This window comes from Lissotriton helveticus, chromosome 1_1 (assembly GCF_964261635.1).
Source record: "Lissotriton helveticus chromosome 1_1, aLisHel1.1, whole genome shotgun sequence".
Lineage (NCBI taxonomy): Eukaryota > Metazoa > Chordata > Amphibia > Caudata > Salamandridae > Lissotriton > Lissotriton helveticus.
The window spans coordinates 1,282,456,794-1,282,473,664 of NC_136057.1; the positions used below are offsets into that span (position 1 = coordinate 1,282,456,794).

Genomic DNA, 16,871 nt, shown 5'->3' on the forward strand with positions numbered 1-16,871 from the left:
CCAGCTGCTGCTTCCTGGGGGTCCCTACGTGCTGGCCTGCCTGTGCCCAGCTCTGACCCTGATGATTTTTGCCTAAGCATCCTGGAAAGGGCACTCAGCGCAAAGAATGCCCCAGGGACCGTGAGGCCAGCAGCGCTGTAGTGCGTGAGCAATTTGAAGGAAATTCCGACGTGAGGGATTCCTCCATGGTCCAGGGGTGATGCATGAGCCTACCCGCATTTTTGTTGTGCTTCCCAGAAGGAACGGGAGCCCACCATGCATTGTGCTGCAGGAGAGAAGGGGCTGGAGTCCACCCCGCATTGTGCTGAAGAGAGGAGTCATCATCACTCCGTGAGTAAGCCACATTCTAAGCGGGGCTCCCGTGTGCCAGAGAGAGCCCCACATTTTAAGGAAACGGAGCGGGAGCCCACCCTGCGTCTTTGCCGAAATTGACCGCTGCCCCGGCACAAGTGGCGACCCGGAAGGCAGGCAAGCTGCCTGGTTGTAGGCAGAGCCAGCAGGAGCAGCCAATCGTCCCCGAGGTGGCAGGAAGTCAGGCGAGCGTTTGCCTGCTTGTAGGCGGTGCTCCCATGACCAGAGAGAGCCCTGCATATGGCCTAGCTTGAGAGGGTCCCGGACGAACCACAACGATTGGAAAGGAGCTCTTGAATCCTCCACACAGAAGGAAGGCAACACCTCCCCTCTTCGCCCATCGAGGAGAGAAGTCCCTGTGAGTGGGGCTCCCCAAAGCACACTGTGCTGCAGATTGCACTCAAGTAATCCTGGTGAGTGGGGCGCAGGAGGCCCTGTTCGTGCCAATCTTTAGGACAGCTGCGCCGCCAGAGGGAGGGCAGCTTCCACAAAGGGGGCATTTTCTTGGTGGCCCACCAGGAGGAACCCAGTGATCGGGCCCCCTAAGAACTAATAAGGTGCCGGTGCTGATTGTGTATACAGCTGCACTGTGAGAGCGCGCACAGCTGCAACGAGGGGGCAATTTGTTTTGTCAATAAGGAAGGGGTGAGATGCACCTCCCCTCCCGGCCCCAGTGATTTGCGCAAATCCTCGTAGCTGCAGAGGCAGCTAGATGCCCTGACTTTCGGGACGAAGGGCATTTAGGCCCCAGAGAAGGCCAGTTGGCCTGGGGTCATCATTGTGATATGGGTAGAGCATAAGGCCCTACAAAGATGCCTAATGTATTTATGCCTAATGAGATTGCATAATGTGTTTGTGCCTAATGAGATTGCATAATGTGATTATGCCTACTGAGACAGCATAATGTGTTTATGCTTATGATGTTCATGCATGATGTGTTTTATGGCTAAGGTGATGCTAAGTACAGTATTTAACAAGTAGTTACTGGTGGTGTTATTTTTATCACTTGAGCTTTCTAATGGTTGTGACCGTGGCCCGGTCATGTATATAATACCCTGTAAATTATGACCTGGTGCCAGTTGGCACCGTGTATATGTGTGATTAGGATTCTAATGTGTTTTGGATAATACAAAGGCTATTTTTTTATATAACCTTGTGTGCAGTCTCTTTTGTAGTGTGCCTAGTGTGTTGCTGCTGTGTGTGTTGCGCAAACACTTTACACGTTGCCTCTGGGATAAGCCTGACTGCTCGTGCTAAGCTATCAAGGGGGTGAGCAGGGGTTATCTTCAGCGTGTACTAGAGTGGTGGTTTCTGCCTAGCTTAGGCCCAAGCCCTAGCCAACCAGAACTCCCATTTCTAACATTTGTTAAACTGGGTAAGTTGTTATTTCGATGTAGGTTGGAGGCTTTCTGACTTAGATCATTGGTTTAAAATCTGACAACCTTATTATGATAAAGGCTGTTGGATTTGAAACCGGCTGGTCAGACTGACTGGCTTCCGATGGGCTCAAAGGAGCCCAATGGCCAGTTGGAAGGCGCTCATAATCTCCTATGTACCATGTTTACTTCGTGGGGATAATGATGTCGGTTCCCAACAGGTTTTTCATGGCGGGCTTTCTGACATGAAAAGTCTGTCGGAAAGCGACTTTGGGGGGCCCTAGCAGGGCCCCCTTGCCACAGGGGCCAACATTTGGAGGCCTGGTAATCCCTTCACCGCCTGGTGCAGAGATTAACAAAAAGACCTATTTCTCTATGGAAGCTTGTGCTATGGCCGGTTTACGGTTGCAACACAAGCTCCCATAGAGAAATGGGAGCGTGCGACCTCACCATGTGTGCTCGCATCCTAATAATGTGGTCAGGACCACTGACAGGAGGCCAGTCGGCCATGATTCCGCAACGATGTGGGACGGACGCAAATCTGCTCAACATTGTAATGAGGGCCTTGATGTATAGGTGTGGTAGGTGTTTAAAAGAATGATGAAAATACGCAAACATATTTCTGTATGCAGATCAAGTACGTTTTTTATGATGAAGAATAAACTATTGGGATTGTTACTGATTGTCCGGTTAAAATGATTGGAAGCCTTATTTACTTGGTTTACCCTATTTAATTTATTCTGCTAGGTGAACTATAGAAAAAGGAAGACATCTCAATTTAGATTAATAGGTTGCTGCTGGCGGTACTGTCACTCAGGTGTAAGGATAGCTTAGCTCTATACCCTAATCCATAGCTCAGGAAGACCATTTCTCCTTAAAATGACTCTTGGAAAATCCCAATCAATAGTGTCGCAGGCTCCATCACAAACGATGAATGGGAGAAAGGAAAAAGAGGAAGACTATGGCGGGCATGGTTGAGATGGTACACTGAGGTGAGAAAGGAGTAAAATTGTTAGGGGAATTTGGAGAGGGTGATAAGGTAATCCTCTGCCAAATAGTTATAACAGTAAAAATTGATTTATATAATTCCCCCCCTTGTCCTGTTGCTGAATGAAAGGCTAACATTGCATTAAAAGTGAATACAATACAGAAATAATGACTTCCAACTGCACAGCCATGTCACCTTTGTTGCAACACCTGGTCAATTTTAACTCACTATGCCTAGAGAGGCTGTGTTTTTTTATGTTTATTTGTGGGTGGTATATGTGTGATGTAAATGGTGAGGTCGCATTGATATCAACAGTGGTCTCATTTGCGCAGTGGAGAAAAGGGGCATGAAGGGAGGGCTCAGGGAGCCAAATGAAGGCTGTTAGTCCCCCACCCCCCCCAAAAAAATAGGCAGAGGAGCGCAGGGGCTGGAAGAGGAACCAACAATAAAGAGAATAGGATAAAAAGAGGATGAATAGCCACCATCTCAGATCTATGTGACTCAGACAAAAATCTGGATTTTACCGTATCTGTCAACAAGGATGGCATTCATCTTGATCGATGTAACATCCTGGTGTGAAGCATGTAGAGAACTACCGGAAACCGACTTGAGGGAAAAGTTCCTCCAAATAGTTTTTTTCTGCCAATATGACATAGAACCACATTTGTTCACTGGGTTCTAAACTGCTTCCTGTGTTTTCGTCTCCTGCTTTAGAAGCTTGATGTGCTGCAGTCTTTGTGACTGACAGAGGTAAGAGAGCTTCCTCTCGAACACAGCCTATCCCTTGAAGTGCCTGTACCCTCTCCCTCCCCCTGCGCCACTGGGCTGTACCTTGACTATCCGGATCAGGGTCTTCAGTTGGTAGACGTGGAGCTGAAGGTCTATCCTGTCAGCCAGCCACAGGCACAGGACTTTCATCGAGCTGCAGTACCATTGCTGGAAAGAAAGAGAAGAAACACCTCAGCAGTAGCCATTTAACAGATACAATAATGAGTGCTAATGAAACACTCTGCAATGATCCCAGATCAGCACTTAAAGTCAATAATGCTATCATTTTCTGATAAGTGAACCGCGTGGTTTCTCAGGCAATCAAATGACTTGACCTGGACTGTTCTGTATGTGACTCAGCCTCCGAGTTGCATCATACAAACACTGCTCTGCAGCCCGGCACTCTCCTGTGCAGGCTGTAAATGACCCCAGGGCATACAATGCACTGGACGCGAATAACCCAGCAGCCACTGAACCTGTGGACAGCTTATAAAATGCTCGAGAAACATATTTGCACAAATGCGGAGTTCTTAGTTTAATTGGCAGCGCACGGGTGTTTTTAGCAAAGTGGTTTCTGCACACTTTGGGTAAAGAAGGACAGTCTCACTATTCAAAGGATCTGTGTCTATAAAATATATAGAAGCAGCAGGGGCTTGATTGAATGCCCACTTGGGTTAATGGGAATATGAGCACAGACAAACAATATGTCGCCGACTTCTCTTTTGAAAATGTAATGAGGATGGTTAATACAACGTAATTACAATTTTTTTTGCAAGTTCTAAGCTTGAAATGTAAAGTTACTCCCACCCTGAACCTTTTCTGTCTTACTATCAGTAAGTTTTGATTATTATGTACATTTTCAGGGGACTAGCATTTGTACAGTTAATATAGTATGCACAAATTATGAAAAATAATGGCCCTATTATCCAAAGGTTTTTTTTTTGGTCTCAAAGACTGTGAGTGGTCCCTCGCACTAGTAGATGTGCTCTTGGGGTAGGATTTTCCGCCAAGTTACTACCGTAATTAACTAATATTCCCTTAGTGTAAAATGCACCCTTGCATCCAAAATAGACGTGAGTATGCCTTTTTGGCTAAGAAATAGTGCTAAATGCAGCAGAACACAAATAGCGAGTGCCCGCTTATGCTCACCAAATGTGCTCTCACGTTCAGACTCTTTCCGGCAAATTACTCTTAACCACTTAGTTGTGGGTGTTGGCCAATGGTCGCCACTGGGGAGGGTTGGTTTCTGTTTGAATCCCTAAGGTTTGGGCTGCTCAGGAAGAGCTTCTTGAGCAGTCTTAGCTTTTTTTGGTATTTGATAATGATCAGCGTGCAGAGTGCACTGGTATCACTATATACTAAAGTGAAAGTAAAACGGGCCGAAGGGCTCATTTCACTTTCACTAAATCAGTGCTTGGGGGATATCTCAACCACCTGAGCAAGGATTCCTATAGAAGGGGTATCGCTGGAAAGGGCAAACTGTCCCTTTTCCAAAGGTACCTCTGCCCAGTGGATCCCTGCTTGGTGATCACCACAGGAGAGCGATCCCCCCCTATTGTTTCTTTTTTAGATAATTTATACTCCAGCCTATTCAGCTCTAATGAAGCATTTAATGTACTTTCATAGGCAGGATCCCACTCTGGTTTTTAGTTATAGGATGTGTACGCTTTTCTTATTGTGTGTAAACAACTCTCTTATGTTCTTTATGCCTTTGTGTGCTATGTTAAAATTATAGAGCAGGTGACACAAACAAAAATATTAACAGAAATAAAATTGTTAGTAGATTCTTCTTAAGGAGTGCATGCAAGTCCACAGCTGCCCTTCCTAGTCTAAAGATGCCATCTTTACCTTCCTGATGCCAAGATGCCCAACTTACCTGTTCTTTAGGGACTCCATTGGAAAGCAGAGCTGCAGCTCATTGGCTGCCCACCCACAAGATGGAGTGGAGGACCCTGCCCAATATGGGCAGTTTTTGTGACCACAGGAATGTAGCCCTTTGGAGGCAGCAGTGTCAAAATGGGTCCGCATTGAGGCTTTTGCAGAATACTCCTCTCTCCTCCTGCGGGTCATGAAGAAGGATTTCCTCTTGTCTTCCAGATGGTAACATGGAGGCTCCAGTTCAGAAGGACTCCGCATCCATGTACAGTCTATAACGCCTACAACTTAATTAATTAATATTTGTGCATAGGGTTGAAAAAATACTGAATTGCCACATAGTTGTGGTAAGCGAGTATTCCTCTTGCAGCCTAGAAAGTTTTGCATTTAGGAACAACCTGTTAAAATCTAGATTGCGACGTAAACATTATCGGCGCCATCTTGTCCCCTTTTAGCTCAAATGTGCGCGTAAGTAGCAGCCATTTTGAACGCCATGGCCTCTCTGCCCACTGCCGATAGCCAGCGCGTCTCTCTCTCTCTCCCTCTCTGACCCCGCCAGCATCCCCCGTGCACTGACAGCCCACGTTCTCACATGCTTGGGCCATAAACCACCCCTTCAGCGCAGCCCTGTCTCGGAGCCACATCCCGTACCCGACTAACACCTCCCGCCGTCCCTTTAATGATCACGCATCCTTTGATGAACCCCCTTCCTCTGTGCCCGATTGTCCCGCCCGATCCCAGGCCATCACCTAGCCCTGCGGATACAGTTTATTGCCCCTTACAGTAGGAAGCTATCCCTCTTCAAAGAATCTATGACTGATAAAAGCCCCCACCCCATGAGATCCGATCAGCCGCACACATTCCGGGAGCCGGCGGGATATCCAGCTGCGCGATAGCCATCACCTACTGAGATCGGGGTGGGGACTTTTACTGTAAATATGTGTGGGAACGGGTTTGGAGCGGAGATTCCGAGGATGCCTTTCCGTACATCAAAGTATTGACAAGAATGTGTTTTATGTAATAAAGCAATAAACCTGTGTATAAGAGGCCAGGCCTCAAGGATGCGCTTAGAGCACCTCGAGAAGATACCCTGTTGTCTGATTTGACGTGTTCTGCTCCGTCGGAATAAACTCCTGTTTCCTGCCTTCTGTCTCCAGCGCCTGCCTCTTTGTTTGGTAATCTCGAATGGTATGAGAGGCGGCTAACGCCGGGCAAATACTGAAGGGTTCTTGGTCGAATTCGGCCCTACCTTTCGACAATTGGCGCCCAACGTAGGGCCCATCAGCGACGCGTGGATCCAGTGGGAGAGGTCCCAACGACAGAGTGAACGACTGCAACGATCGGGAAGAGCTCCTGCCCCGATAGACCCTCGTCTGGCAGCCGATCAGCTGAACTTCACCGGTTCCGAGAAGACCTCTCTCGAGTGATCTACGGTCCTGACTGTGAACCATCAGGAGTGCCACAGCAATTACGGAGAACAGAGGACGATCAGGCGCTGGAAGCGGAAGACGAGAAACTGTCCATGCGGTCCGGGTAAGGTCGTGTAACACGACGAATTGCGAATTGATTGTTTGATTGTTTGAAAATACTAGTATTACTCATTTGATTGTTTCTGAGAGATTCTCTATTTGCAAACAAGCACAGAGTCGCCATACTCTGTTTAGTCTTTGCAGATAGTGAAGGGTAGGTAACGCAGGCCTTTGCCCCCTTTGTAATCCGTCGTGCCTACTTCCCTCTCCATTTGATTGATTGTTATCAAGCATTTACTGTTTTGGAATTGGTTCTCTTTGGGTTTTTCTCTATTTACAAATAAGCACAGAGTCGCAATACTCTGTTTAGTCCTTGTGAATAGTGAAGGATAGGTAGTGCAGACTTTTGTCCCCTTTGTAACCCGTTATGCCTATTTTTGCCCCGTTTGTTGGTAGTTGGTTCAGCCCGGACCGCTTATTAGAGGTGAACCATCCGGCTCCACTGGAGGGCACCCCTAATAAGGACATGTTTACTAAATATGGACTAGTCACCGTGGCTTATAGTAAGCTGTGGCATAAATACACGAGAAAGGATCGGGGAAGTCAGTGGCCACTGATAGGATCCTTTGATAACGACAAAATAAACGCGCTGGAAACAGCCCTTTATAACAATAAGACAACACCCACTATGCTCGATAGCTTCGGCATGTGGCGCAAAGAAACAGAACAGCGAAAGAAGAGAAATGAGGTCAGGTTAGAAAAGGAATTACGCAAGGCAGCTCACCTGGCCGCTAACAAATTAAAGGAAGAAATAAAAGAAAGAGAGGAAACCAAGCTAAAACAAGATTCCGAATCATCAAGCCAGTGTCCCGTCAGGACACCCTCTACACTTTACCCCGAGCTACCTTCGAAACAGCGAACGAACGATGATTTACTATTAGGTCCCCCGATCATCTACATGCCCCCTCCATACGCCCCTTCCCAACCCTTAGCGCAGCACCCGCAACCCCCACCGACAGGCGAGAGTAGTGCCGGAGCCTCGGTCCCCATGGCCTCTGCGCCGACCGAACCCCTCGTGCCCAGCGCAGCACGAGCAGCGACTTCAGATGATCCCGAAGCTGGGAGGAAAGACCCTGCGAGATCGAATAGATTAAGTAAGGATGAACGAGCTGGGATCGATAAGATTGTAAAGACACTGGTGGTGCGAAAGGAAAGTGAGGATTATATAACGGACATGTACCATACATATTCCAATAGCCACAGGCGACACTTTGTCGTACGCCTTTGTTACCATACCCTTAATGCCTACGAAGACCGCTACCAAGGAAAAGGCCCTGAAAACCTAACGACTCTGTATAGAAAAGTTGATGTCGGAGATGGGGACGAGTGTGATGTGACGAACCTCTTCACGCGTACGCTTGAAGTTTTCCGCCACCTCACGGAACAGAAACCAGAGACTAACACCACGACTCCTGCAGTAACTGAGGCCGGAGTAGAAAAAATTGACACGATGATGCCCATAAAGGAGGCTGCTCCCTATTGGGTTCCCCCACGAGGACAGGGAACACACGACGATATTAACCACCAAGATGCAAGAGGGAGGGTAGTTTACAACTGGGTTTACCAACCATGGGATCGGCAAGACATCCTGACTTTCCGAAAGTCCTTGCCTGATCTGCGAAAGAACCCCACAGCCTTCTATACAGAATTAGCCACCGCTCTGGGTTCAACGATTATGACCCTAGCGGATATCGATTTGTTTTTCGGGCTATGTCTGCCAGCTGATGTGTGGAAGCAAATCCGGAAAGTCGACCACCTTGAGCTGTTCGGACATACCTGGATACAACTCGGTAATGTTGACAAACAACGGGAGCCGGGACAGAAACCTTTGAAGGCCATTCTAGACTTACCAGATAAGATTGTGCAGAGATTAAAAACCCTAGTTCCAGAAAGGAAGGTGGACTGGTCGATAGTAACGGCCTGTCGCCAGAAACCCCAGGAAGACGTATCAGAATACTTCTCCCGGTTTGAAACGGTGTTCTCCGATTACAGCGGCCAGGACATGACCACTGCGACCGGACATCACTTGTTTGTCCAGAACTATGTGAAAGGTCTGACACCAGAAGTCTCGCAGAAACTACAGACTAGCGAGAGTAGTTGGGCGGCCTCCAAGCCCGCAGCTATCCTTCAGATGGCTCAATACTATGAGCGACAAAAGAACGAGAACGATCAAGCGACTGAGAAGAAGAAAAAGGACTTGAAAGAGAGGGTGATGATTGCTCAGTTGCAAGGGGTGACTATAGGAAGGGAACAGTATAGAGGAAACTACCAGTCGAATGCTCCTAGAAATCCACCCCCTAGAGACCGCACACCCGCACCCGGCGCTCCACGAACAGACCTCGATGAGGACCAGTGTGCGTTTTGCAAAAGATTTGGCCACTGGAAGTCTCAATGTCCAGTTCTGTAAGAAGCACTCAGAAATAAAGACACGAGAGACGTAGCGGGCGGGCCGAGAAATAGAGGACAGGGACGAGGGCACACAAGCGACACCAACAATGACAGACCTGGTAGACCGAACACGTTTGACCGTCCCCGACAGAATCAGTGCCAACAGTCTGACTGCGACAATGCCCACGACTTTGCATAGGACTGCCAAGGGCAAGGAAGAGATCCAATCGAGCTCTATGTTGACCAGCAAGGCCCTTATGTCACCGCTAAGGTCCTAGGTACGAAGTCTCCATTTCTGGTAGATACTGGTGCAACACGTAGTGCATTGTCTAAACCAGTATTCCCCAAACTGGGGTCCGCGGACCCCCAGGGGTCCGTGACACATTCCCAGGGGGTCCGTAGGCAGAAGACTTAAAAGCACAGCAACATTTCTTGTATAATTAGCAGCTTTCGAGCAACAATAAAAGTGTCAAGATGATGCCAGTGATTAATGCACCTGCTGGAGAGAGATGAGAGTTTTGTTCAGTGGCATGTTTGACTTAACTAATATAGCACAGAGGGTTAATATGCCTACTGCAAAGAACATGTAACATGAATTTTAAAAAGCAGTATTATATGTGCATAGGTCTGTGGTTACTGCTTTTGTCACAGAGATTCTTTTTTTAGTGTGCACTTCTTAAGTGACAATCGTACTCTAGCAGAGGGACCTATAACCTGTGATCAAAGAGCTACTTGCAAACTGCATGGTACCAGTTAGTAACTTATGTTTTTTCCCAGTCATTCATTATCCTGATGCTGCTAAAAAATTATTTGGGTGGAAATACATTTTTAATGTTAAAGTCACTGCTAGCCACTGTGTTATGTTCTGAATCCTGAGTTTGTGCTTTTCCAGACCAAGCACTCTTTAAAAATACCTACCAGTATGAATGACATGTGAATACTACACCTTGCAGTCCCCTTTACCTTATGTAACATTTTCTATAGACTGATTTGCATTTATGATGCATTGTCTCTATATGTGTGTGATGTCAAGTGCTGACATCCTACAATGGTATGGGAGATGCTGTAAAACAAATGAAATACATGTGACAGAAGGGCTATTCCTTCAATATAAAATACTAAGGGCCAGATGTACGACCCATCTTTATTTGCACAAACAGGTTCGCAAACCGGTTTGTGCATGCAAAAGTCTATTGGGCCATGTACATAGCCTATTTCGCAAGTCACAGTTTTTTTGTGACTCGCTAAACAGGTTTTGCAACTTGCTATTTGGAAGAGGCATTCCCTTCCAAATAGCGAGTCTCAAAACCATGTACAAATGTTTTGCGACTGCAATTGCGGTCGCATAACACTCGCAATTACCACCTACTACAAGTAGATGGTAATGCATTCGCAAATATGAAGGGGTCCCCAGGGGACCCGTTCCCCTTTGCAAATGCATGCACGTTTATTTTTTAAGGGCAGGCAGACCACTGCCTGCCCTTAGAAAATGATACAAAAACGTTTAATTTTTTTTTTTTTTAAATGCATGAAAAACGGTCTGCATTTTTTTTTTTAAAACAGCTTTCTTTAAAAGCAGTCCCAGACATGGTGGTCTGTTTTGCCCAGCAGGCCACCATCTCTGGGAGGGCTGGCATTCCCAATGGGCTCACAAATTGCGAGTGGCTCATTAATACTAATGAGCCTCGCAATCCCAAACAGTGTTAAACACACTGTTGTACATTTCATTTAGTGACTTGGATTTTGCCACTCGCAAGGTGTCGCCAATTGCGAGGCGCTAAATGAAATGGTCGTACATCTGGCCCCAAAATCCTTAGTACTTTGAGTATTTGTTTTGTGTGCACACATGTGTTTTTTTTCGAATTACTGTTTTAATATTTGAAATTTTAATCATACAACTTTCTTGGGGGTCCCCGGCTTCCAGCGGTGACTCAATGGGGATCCTCAGGAGTCAAAAGTTTGGGAACCACTGGTCTAAACGATTGATTCCCAGGGCACCCTTGTCTGGCTCTCATGTGACATCAATAGGTTTTGATGGAACGCCCTCCACTAATCCCTTGTCCACACCGATCTCTTTTAACTTGGACAATAACACCACTGACACGACGTTTTTGCTCTCCTCCAACACCCCCGACGCCATTATGGGACTTGACTTATTGAAACATTTTCGAGCTACTATTAGGTGTTCACAAGACGGAGTTCGAGTCATTCTGTACGACAACCCAACACTGCTCAGATCTTGTCGCACACAACGCATGTTTTCTATCACTGACACTGACTTGTCCTTACTCGACACCCTACCTCTGTACCTATGGGCAAAAACTGACTCAGACGTAGGACGCATGATGATAGACCCTGTACACATAACTGTTCGACAGGACGCAGTACTCCCCAAACTCCCACAGTATCGGATATCGCCCGAAGGCGAGAAGGCGTTGGTAAAAATCATCCAGTCCCTGGTAGATGCAGGAGTGGTAGAAGAAGTAGTTAGCAATGTTTGCAACAGCCCTATCCTACCTATTGTGAAGAAGCAGGGTGAGGGAGATGAAAAAGCGTACCGCTTCATCATCGACCTACGAGAAGTCAACAAAGTGGTTGTACCCCAGTACCCTGTAGTCTCAGACATCACCACCATTCTGACCCTGATTCCTTCCACTGCCACCACCTTCACGGTAATCGACCTCAAGAACGCATTCTTCTCCATCCCCATTCACTCGGACAGCCGCTACCTTTTCGGCTTCACTTTAAAATCCCGCTCATACAGATTTTGCAGAGCACCCCAGGGCTACACTGAAAGTCCAAGCATCTACAGCCAGGCCCTCAAGAGACAGCTGGATGCAGTCCAATTGCCGGATGGAGTGGTGTTGATACAGTACGTCGATGATATCCTTTTGGCGGCCGACACCACTCCACTTGCAGTCACAGCCACCATCCAACTCCTGCACTTCATCGCGGAAAATGGCCACAAGGTCTCCAAGAAGAAGTTGCAATTCTGCCAACCTCAAGTCACTTACCTAGGCCACCTCTTGTCCAAAGACGGGAGAAAGCTCACACCCGATCGAATACAGGCTATTCTAGAGACCTCTATCCCTAAAACCCCGAAGCAAGTCCGCTCTTTGGTAGGCCTCACCTCCTTCTGCCGACAATGGTTGCCAAATTTTAGCCTCATTGTGAAACCACTACTTTCCCTACTTGCTAAAAATGTCCCCTTCCCGCTCCCTTGGACCCCTGAATGTCAATCCTCCTTCAAGGAACTACGAGACGCCCTTTGTTCCGCGCCCGTCCTAGGAACCCCTGATTATACAAAGCCCTTCTCTCTCTACACTCACGAAAGGGAGGGATGCGCTTTGTCTGTCCTGACTCAGTCCATAGGCCCCAAACAACGACCATGTGCCTATTTCTCTGCCACTCTTGACCCTGTAGCAAGAGCTTTGCCTGCCTGCCTTCGAGCAGTAGCCGCTGCTGCTGTCTCTATCCGACAAAGTGAGGGAATCGTACTCTCGAATTCCCTCACGGTACTAGTGCCTCATGCTGTTGACACCCTCCTAAACCAGACCAAGACACAACACCTGACCAGCGCGCGACTGACTGGGTACGAACTGACACTGCTCGCACCTCACATCACGCTGAAACGATGCACCACACGGAACCCAGCCACCTTGCTGCCTCTGCCTGAAAACGATCCGATGTGCCCCCAATACATGACTGTGTGACCCTCACGGACGAACAGACTAGGAGTAGAGTTGACCTCCGAGACACTACCTTCCCAAACCCTGACGGAGAGCTATGGGTAGACGGCTCTTGCATTAAACTCCCCGACGGCACCACCTCAGCTGCCTATGCAGTTACCACAGCCCGAACTGTAGTTGAAACCGCCCGCATCATGCAACGATCCGCCCAGGCGGCAGAACTGATTGCCCTCACACGAGCATGTATCCTAGCAAAGGGGACGACAGCAAACATTTACACGGACAGCCAGTATGCCTTCGGGGTGGTTCATCATTTTGGGCTCTTATGGAAGGAGAGGGGATTTCTGACATCTCATGGCACGCCCATCCTGCACGGAGATCTAGTCTCCGCTCTGACTGAAGCGGTTCTCCTCCCCAAACGACTTGCCGTAATCAAATGCAATGCACACAAAAAGGTGACAGACATCATTGGACAGGGAAATGCACTGGCCGACATCACTGCCCGAACCACAGCCGAGAACAGGACGACGACTCGCATGTACGTGACTAGGTCACAAGCAGAAAAATGGACGGACGCTAGGGAAACTATTAGGGACATCCAAATGGCCAGCTCACCACAAGAATTGACTGAATGGGCACGGGTGGGATTAAAGGATGATGAAGGCTGCTGGCGGACAAAAGACACGAACAAATGGTTGCTACCCAACTCGTACCTGATCCCCATACTGACGATGGCCCATTCCCCTGCACACATAGGATCTGCCCCTATGGCCGAACTTGTCTCCCGAGTTTGGCATAACGATAGAATTACAGACTCAGCCAAACGATTAGTCCAGCAATGTCTAGTCTGCCTGCAACACAACCCTGGGAAAGGAACTGTCGTACCCCGGGGAGGGTTTGGGGTCCCCAACCATCCATTTGAAGTCCTACAGATGGACTATATCCAGTTAGAGAGATGTCAAGGACTGAAGTATGTACTTGTTGTTGTGTGCGCTTTTAGCAAATGGGTGGAAGCCTACCCGACGCGTGACAACACTGCTATTGCCACTGCAAAAGTACTACTGAAAGAGTTCTTCCCTCGCTACGGCCTTTGCCGTATTTTATGGAGTGACAATGGCCCCCATTTTGTAGCCGAGGTTATCCAGCTCATCCTGAAAGGACTGGGGGTACGACAGAAATTCCACGCAGTTTTTCACCCCCAATCTGCTGGACTAGTCGAGCGGCACAATGCCATATTGAAACTAAAACTGGCGAAAATAGTGGCTACCACAGGACTAAAATGGCCAGACGCTCTCCCCCTAGCATTGCTGTCAATGCGTTCCACCCCCACCAAACACCACTTGACCCCTTACGAGGTCGTTTTCGGCCGGCCCATGAGTATCTGGTCCGCACCCAAACCGACATCTATTCACGACGTCCCGGACGTCCTAATGTCTGACTACCTGTATAACCTAACTAAAACACTGTCTGTTATTCATCATCAGGTGCTGCAGGCCATCCCCGATGCTTCCAGGGGCCCCGGACATACCATCCAGCCTGGAGATTTCGTCCTGATTCGGAACTTCCAGCGGGAGAAGAGTCTGGAACCCCGCTGGACGGGCCCCTGGCAAGTCTTGATCACCACCCGAACAGCTCTTCGAGTGGAGGGGAAGCGAAATTGGCTGCATGCACATCATTGCAAGAAAATCTCTCCGGCCCTGACGTCGACCGAAGACGTGAGCACCCAGGAAGAGCTCCTGAACAAAGACTGACCATCCCTGAGCTGCTACCCTGAAACAGAGACACTCGAATTGGCGAAATTCCCTGATCCCACTGTGCCATCCAGAGAAGGGTATAACCTGCGACGAAAGGAGGGAGCTTCGGTTAAGTAGACCACTGACTAAGTTATCATTCTCAGAGCGGCGGCCTAACACTACAAAGGCTGCCAGGAGAGAAACCAAACGAAGTCTGTGGTTCTGCCCACTACTGAGCACCTTGAAGATGATGGAAGCGCCCGATACGAAGATGATGGAAGCAACCGGACATCCGAAGACCCGCTACAGGAACCCGAAAACTGACAGTTTGCACAGCTCAAAGACTATTGCTCTTCTTATCACTCTTCTCTTTTGCCTCCTCCTCATGACTACCTTCTGGATCGTGGAAGAGAACGCACCGGCTCATAAGACATTTCTAACGACTGCACAGCCTACCACCATGAAAGAACACTACCTGGTCTCCCTTTCACCTCAAATCCAAGAAAGGCGTAAGGAGTTCTGGAACAACTCCTTCGTACAGTTGCTGCACCAACACAACCTTGCTGCAAACGCCACGAATTGCTGGATCTGTGGGTTGATACCACATGCCACCGGACATTCCATCCCCTTCATCCCTTCACCTTTCTCTGTTCATGGCTCCTGCCTTGCCTGGCTGATCCTCTTGCAAGAGAGCTACAGAGACAATGCCACTTCCAGCGAAACTATGTCACACTTTTATCATGGAGTCTGGCTGAACAAAACCGGGAGAGCTGCTGCTCCTTTTTGCCCTCTATCCTCCAATGCCTCTGTTCACATGGACATCCCCGCTAAAGAAATGGTGGAGATGCAAATATTCAACAATCCAGCCAGACCCACCTTCTCCTACCTCCGGAAACGAACAGCTGCCACCCTGACTGTGGCCCTATCTGTCGTCAATGTCTCGGGCCTCGTATGCATCACAGGCCATGGGACACAAATGGTGGGCCACAGCACTTGCCGCATCACCAGAACTTTGTACTCAACCGACCCACCCTCTTTTGTCACCTCTCCAAACATGTACTTCGTCTGTGGTACAAAAGCCTACACCTGGCTCCCAAAGGGCTGGGGAGGTACCTGCTACATAGCCCTCATCCTTCCTCCAACCTATGTGGCTCCGGCAAACCATCACCGACAGAGACGAGCAAAGGACATCGAGCAGGCCGACTCCACTGGAGCACAATTCTTGGATGCAATGAAAGGACTTGTTCCACTTTGGGGTCCGATGGTGAACAGTCGTGCCATTCGACATTTATCCCAGGCAGTCGAGACAACGATGAACATTACAGCTGGTATCCTCACAAACAATACAGCCGAGCTTCAGGCGGTCCGTCTGGTGGCTCTTCAAAACCGCCTTGTTCTAGATGTGGTTCTGGCGGACCGTGGAGGAGCATGTCGTATCATCGGGTCTAGCTGTTGTACCTACATACCAGACAATTCACCCTCCGTTTACAAGGCCATCGAACACCTCCACAGACTCTCCTCAGAAGTTCATCAGGAACAAGAAGGATGGTCGCTCGGGAGTTGGTTCTGGAGTACTGTAAAGGACTGGGGATGGAGGTTGCTCATGATTGTACTGATACCAATCGTCGTAATATGCGGACTCTGCCTGGGTATTCAATGCTTGCCACCTCTGTGTTCACTATTTGCTAACTGTGTTTGCCCTAAGACTCCGAACTTTGAAGCTGAACGCATGAAAGCTTTGTATGATGTAGAAATCCGTAATATGATGGGGATAGACATAAATTGACAAGCTGGCTAGATATGTTGAAAAGGGAGGACTGTTAAAATCTAGATTGCGACGTAAACATTATTGGCGCCATCTTGTCCCCTTTTAGCTCAAATGTGCGCGTAAGTAGCAGCCATTTTGAATGCCATGGCCTCTCTGCCCACTGCCGATAGCCAGCGCGTCTCTCTCTCTCCCTCTCTGACCCCGCCAGCATCCCCCGCGCACTGACAGCCCACGTTCTCACATGCTTGGGCCATAAACCACCCCTTCAGCGCAGCCCTGCCTCGGAGCCACATCCCGTACCCGACTAACACCTCCCTCCGTCCCTTTAATGATCACGCATCCTTTGATGAACCCCCTTCCTCTGTGCCCGATTGTCCCGCCCGATCCCAGGCCATCACCTAGCCCT

At 48.5% G+C, this 16,871-nt stretch overlaps 1 protein-coding gene across 5 annotated transcripts in view; it reads right to left on the bottom strand.

Annotated features, from left to right (window-relative positions):
* Positions 1–16,871, bottom strand: part of CADPS2 (calcium dependent secretion activator 2) — a 2,489,915-nt gene that overhangs the window by 3,103 nt on the left and 2,469,941 nt on the right. For all 5 annotated transcript variants that reach the window (XM_078680818.1, XM_078680809.1, XM_078680789.1 and 2 more), the window contains one exon: positions 3,547–3,651. In XM_078680818.1, the coding sequence (XP_078536944.1) occupies positions 3,547–3,651 (105 nt within the window). The remainder of the gene's footprint in view (positions 1–3,546; positions 3,652–16,871) is intronic.